General features: G+C 48.1%; 1 protein-coding gene across 1 annotated transcript in view; it reads right to left on the bottom strand.

Moving 5' to 3' along the window:
- Positions 1–5,219, bottom strand: part of smim13 (small integral membrane protein 13) — a 44,704-nt gene extending 39,485 nt beyond the window's left edge. Inside the window, exon 1 of the mRNA XM_072509583.1 lies at positions 4,930–5,219. Coding sequence (XP_072365684.1) covers positions 4,930–5,005 — 76 coding nt within the window. The 5' untranslated portion in view covers positions 5,006–5,219. The remainder of the gene's footprint in view (positions 1–4,929) is intronic.
- Between the last annotated feature and the right edge of the window lie 1,142 nt (positions 5,220–6,361).

Here is a 6,361-nt window from a genome sequence, read left to right on the forward strand (position 1 = left end):
TCCCGCCGGCGCCGTCCACACCTGCTCTCAGCCGGCGGGAACTCCGCGTGGAAGGGTCAGGTGGCGGCGGCCTATGGGGGGGGGGGGGCTCTGATGATGGGGGGGGGGGGGGGGGGGGCTCTGATCCCAAGGCAGCGCCTCCGATGTGGCCTGGTCTGCGATCGGGGCCCCCCGATCGGCGGGCCGGCTTCTCTGGCTGGGGGATTAATTTCCTACACACCGGCCCCTGTAGTCCTGCGCCATGTTGCGTCGGGCCGGCGCATTGAAGGGAGCCACTGCGCATGTGCACGTTGGCGCAGGTGCCACTGCGCATGCGCAGATCCCGCCGCGCCCAGTTCGCGCCTTCGGCCCTCGATGTTGCGCCGACCTGTGAAACCACTCTAAAGCCCATCTACACTATTCCCTTTTCGTCCATATGTCTATCCAATGACCATTTGAATGCCCTTAGTGTTGGCGAGTCCACTACTGTTGCAGGCAGGGCATTCCACGCCCTTACTACTCTCTGAGTAAAGAACCTATCTCTGACATCTGTCTTATATCTATCTCCCCTCAATTTAAAGCTATGTCCCCTCGTGCTAGACATCACCATTCGAGGAAAAAGGCTCTCACTGTCCACGCTATCCAATCCTCTGATCATCTTGTATGCCTTAATTAAGTCACCTCTTAACCTTCTTCTCTCTAACAAAAACAGCCTCAAGTCCCTCAGCCTTTCCTCATAAGATCTTCCCTCCATATCAGGCAACATTCTGGTATATCTCCTCTACACCCTTTCCAATGCTTCCACATCCTTCCTATAATGCAGCGACCAGAATTGCAGGCAATACTCCAAATGCGGCCGCACCAGCGTTGTGTACAGCTGCAACATGACCTCATGGCTCCGAAACTCAATCCCTCTACCAATAAAAGCTAACACACCGTACGCCTTCTTAACAACCCTCTCAACCTGAGTGGCAACTTTCAGAGATCTATGTACATGGACACCGAGATCTCTCTGCTCATCCACACTGCCAAGAATCTTACCATTAGCCCAGTACTCTGCCTTCCTGTTATTCCTTCCAAAATGAATCACCTCACACTTTTTTGCATTAAACTCCATTTGCCACCTCTCAGCCCAGCGCTGCAGCTTATCTATGTCCATCTGTAACTTGTAACATCCTTCTGCGCTGTCCACAACTCCACCGACTTTAGTGTCACCTGCAAATTTACTCACCCATCCTTCTACGCCCTCCTCCAGGTCATTTATAAAAATGACAAACAGCAGTGGCCCCAAAACAGATCCTTGTGGTACACCACTAGTAACTGGACTCCAGTCCGAACATTTCCCATCAACCACCACCCTTTCTCTTCTTCCAGCTAGCCAATTTCTGATCCAAACTGCTGAATCACCCTGAATCCCATGCCTCCATATTTTCTGCAGTAGCCTACCATGGGGAACCTTATCAAACGCTTTACTGAAATCCATATACACCACATCAACTGCTTTACCCTCATCCACCTGTTTGGTCACCTTCGCAAAGAACTCAATAAGGTTTGTGAGGCACGACCTACCCTTCACAAAACCGTGTTGACTATGTCTGATCAAATTATTCCGCTCCAGCGCCGTGCTGGCCCTGTAGGGGCCAGAATTAGTCCTGAAAGCGGCCCATTCACGCCGTCGTAAAACGTGACAGCGTTCACGACGGCTTGGACACTCTGCCGCGGGATGAGAGAATCCCGCCCCAGATTTCACCTGCCAGGAGTGGCTGGGTAGCAATACTACTGACTGAGCAGGTTCCTGAAGGACACAGCTGCTTAACTGGGTCGGCTGCAAGTAGCGAGAGAACTAAGAGGGAAAAAATAACTACTTGGCCTCACCCTCACCAATCTACCTGTCGCAGATGCACATATCCATGACGGTACTGGTAGGAATGACCAAGTCCTATCTGCTCAAAGCGGGGCACCTATGAGGCATTGTGGGTTAACAGCAGGTGTACAATCGTATTCTACCACAATCTGTAACCTCAGGGCCTGGCATATGCCTCACTCTACCATTAACATCAAGCCAAGGGATCAACTCACCTTCAAAGAGCACTAGAAGATATGGCAGGAGTAGCACAGAGAATAAATAAAAATGAGATACCAACCTGGCGAAGCTATAACATAGGTCTACTTGCATACTAAATAGCCACTTGTGGAAGTGGCTGGATAGTTAAACAACTAACTGGAGGAGGTGGCTTCACGAACACCCCCATCCTCAGTAATAATACAAAAGCAAAATACTGTGGGTGCTGGAAATCTGAACTAAAAACTAAATGCTCAAAATATTCAGGCGGTCTTACAGCATCTGTGGAGAGAGAAACAGAGCTAATTTTTTAGGTCTGTGACCTTCCATCAGAAATTATGGAAGAGCTCAGCACATCAGGGCAAAAGACAAGGTTGTTGCATCTGCAACCATCCTCAGGCAGAAGTCCCTGTGTGAATGGTCCATCTGAGCATCCTTCAGATGTCCCCAGCATCACTGATGCCAGTCTTCAGCCAATTTGATGCACTTCACATGACATCAAGAAACTATTCAGCACACTGGATACAGCAAAGACTGGCTCTGATAAAATCCTGGTTATAGTAATGAAGGCTTGTGCTCCAGAATTAGTTGCACCCCTAGCCAAACTGTTCCAATAGGCTACAATACTGACATATACCCAACAATGTGGGAACTTGCCCAAATATCCATTCCACCAAAATCCAGTCTGCCCAATTATTGCACCAACAGTCTATTCGCATTGATCAACAAAGTCATAGAAGGTATCATCAACATTGCTAACAAGTGGCATTTACTCAGCATTTGTGAGCAAGTTATTGCAAAGTTTTGGTCCTCTCCTGGCCAATCAATTTAAGAGGTGAGAGTGACTGCCCTTGACATCAAGATAGTATCTAACAAAAAGTGGAATCTAGGAGGGGGGGTCCATACCATATAGAAAATGCACTGCAGTACTTTGTCAAAGCTCATTTGAACAGCAAATCTTTTTAAAAGATTTTTTAAAACATTTATTAAGAGTACCCAATTCATTTTTTCCAATTGAGGGGCAATTTAGCGTGGCCACGCCACCTACCCTGCACATCTTTGGGTTGTGGGGGCGAAACCAACACAAAGATAGGGTGAATGTGCAAACTTCACATGGACAGTGACCCAGAGCCAGGATCGAACCTGGGACCTCGGCGCCGTGAGGCAGCAGGGCTAACCCACTGCGCCACTGTGCTGTCTAACAGCAAATCTACGACCTCTGCCACCTAGAACAAGGGCAGTCGATGCATGTGAACATCACAACTTGCAACTTTTCCTCCAAGCCCCACATGGCTTCCTGACTTGGAAGTAAATCACCGTTCCTTCACTGTCAGAAGGTCGAAATCATGGAACGCCCTGTGACAAGGTTGAAGTTTTACTATTGGTGTACCTACACCACATTGATTACAGCGGTTCAATAAGATGGTCACCACCATCTCTCCAAGAGTAATATAGAGATGGTCCAGAAACACAGGCTTTGCTAGTGATACTCGCATTCCATGTACAAGAAAAAACAATAACTTCAAGTTACTGAAATGGAGGCAAAAGTGGATGAGTGCAGCTGTGTGACTAGCAGTGAGCCGAAGGAGGTGGCGGCCCCGTAATCAGTGCTGCGTGGACAGGACTCCACTAGATACTTAAGTATTTGTGACCTACTGTACACATTAGCATTAAATCGCTTTAAAATGAATCAGAATTCACAACATTTTCTCGGGACCCAGAACCTATTTAGATTTGGTATAAAAACTGAAAAGGAAAGGGAACAATCAATAATAAATGTATCTTACCGGGGCTAATTTCAATAAGTTACAAAGGAGAGTAGCCCAGCAATATGGAAAGAAAGGATAGCAAATAGGATAGGGTGCAAACCATGACATATGTTTAAACTGGAAATGATTATGGATTGAAATGTCACACAATTACAGAAATACACTGACCAAAATACACAAATAAAGACATTTATAAACAGCACTGAGACTGATACAGCGATAACTAACCCAAGAGCTCTCAGAGACATTAAAAATATTTACAGTGTAACTAATTTAAGCATAAAAAGATACATCGATCTAACAGATACATTTGAATGCTTTAACACTTTGATGACGATGATGAACCCTCTCTATTCTCTGAAAATACTGGACAATCTCAGCTGTGGGGCTGTGACAGAGCTATCCAAACTCAAAACGTTAGCTCCCTTCTCTCTCCACATATGCTGTCAGACCTGCTGAGATTGTCCGGCATTTTCTGTTTGTGTTTCATACTCCAGCATCCGCAGTAATAATGTGCTTTTATCCTCCCCATTCTCTGCCTGACATTCAACACCCCTGGGGCCTGAATTCCGCACGTGGTGCCTTTATCTGCAGGTATCAGCCTCACCGACTCAGGTGGGGCCTCGATCACACTCGAGAAACAGGTGGGATTGTAACGCATTCTCAGATGCAGCAAGATACTAGTTTGTGTAGGGGCAGCACGGTGGCGCAGTGGATAGCACTGCTGCCTCACAGCGCCGAGATCCCAGGTTCAAGATCACTGTCCGTGTGGAGTTTGCACATTCTCCCCGTGTTTGCGTGGGTTTCGCCCCCACAACCTAAAGATGTGCAGGGTAGGCGATTGGCCACGCTAAATTCCCCCTTAATTGGAAAAAATTAATTGGGTACTCTAAATTTAAAAAAAATACTTGTTTGTGAATAAGCCATGATTGACGTTCGTAAACCAACTGTCGGTTCATATATTGGGTTGTATTTGGAATCATGATTTTTCTTTTGCAGCAAATCTCTTGATATTTTATACTTTGTCTCGAAGGTGAGGCGTTACTCCCCTGTACAGCTGCCATCGCCTGCCGATGGTTTTATTCCTCCTCCACTCTTGCCCGCGAGTTTCTTACTCACCGAAAAGCATGAACAGGAGGACGCACAAGAGAGTGGCGACCAAGACCAGCAGGGTCAGACCGATGCTCTGTAACATTGCGCGCCTGGAGGCGGGTGGGGAGGACGGGTGTCAGTGACAGCTGCAGGACTCACTCAGCGACACCACTGGGCCCAACATCGGCTTCGAGGTGGCAAGAGGCCTGCGCTACCCGCCCGCGACACCCGGCCCGCTGTCCGGGACCCGGCGATGGGCCACACACCGACTAACAGAGCCTGCCGGTTCCCACCGCGGTCGTCCGCAATCTTTGCGAGCACATTGACAGCCGCTCTGCTCCTCCCGCGATCTGCGCCTGCGCCGCCCCGGAGCATGCCGGTGGTTGTAGTTTTGCAGCGGGCTGGCGGGGCCCGGCCGGGCGGAGCGGAGACCACAACTCCCGGCATGCAGCTCCTTCCGGCTTGAAGACCAGAGGAAAAAAATCAAAGCTAATCATTAAATTCAGAATTATTTACATTTACTCACGGTGTGATTTCCCCAGTTCACAATTAACACTTGTTTACTCAATACTTGAATATTGAATTGTCTTTTATGTACGGTCTTCTTTCTCTGATCTGCTTTTTCAATGTTGCCGGGTTGCTAGGTGATGCCAGTAACAGAAGCCTTGGTGGAGAGTGTCCCAGCAATGAGACTAGAGAGAGGTGGGTGTCAGCAAGTATGGCATTACCAGTTGATCGGCTGAAGTTTACTTTTCAGTCTCTTAAAAAGTATGGACAATGTGTTGCCTACTTCGCTCAATCTGCAACTCAAAAATCAAGGACTAGGGGCTAAATTAGGGAAAAAATAAAGAAAAGCTGCAAATGCCGCATGGAAATCTAAAATGTCAGTGGCTGGCAATGCAAACAAGTCGCCCCGCATCAGAAAAGTTAAAAGGCAGGGCTATGTAGTTTCAGAGTAGAATCTCCAGCAGCAGCACACCCCTCCCTGATGAACTCAATGCATTCTATATTTGTTTTGAGCAGGACACCGTCAAACCATTGGCAACTGCCCCAGCAGCCTCAGACACACCAATACCTACAGTCACTACTTCCGAAGTCAGATCGGCCTTCTTGAAAATGAACCCTCAGAAAGCAACGGCTCCTGACGGAGTCCCTGGTCGTGTACTTAGATCATGCGTGGACCAACTGGCGGGTTTGATCACGGACATCTTCAATCTCTCCCTACTCCGTTCTGAGGTTCCCACCTGCTTCAAGAAGACCACCATCATACTAGTGCCAAAGAAGAACCAGGCAACGTGCCTCCATGACTACGCTCCGGTGCTCTTGACATCTTTCATTATAAAGTGCTTCAAGAGGTTGGTCATGAGACTCATCAACTCCATACTCCCAGATGCCTGGATCCTCTGCAATTTGCACACCGCCACAACCGATCCACAGCAGACGCTACCTCCCTGGCCCT

This window comes from Scyliorhinus torazame, chromosome 6 (assembly GCF_047496885.1).
Source record: "Scyliorhinus torazame isolate Kashiwa2021f chromosome 6, sScyTor2.1, whole genome shotgun sequence".
Taxonomy (NCBI): Eukaryota; Metazoa; Chordata; class Chondrichthyes; order Carcharhiniformes; family Scyliorhinidae; genus Scyliorhinus; species Scyliorhinus torazame.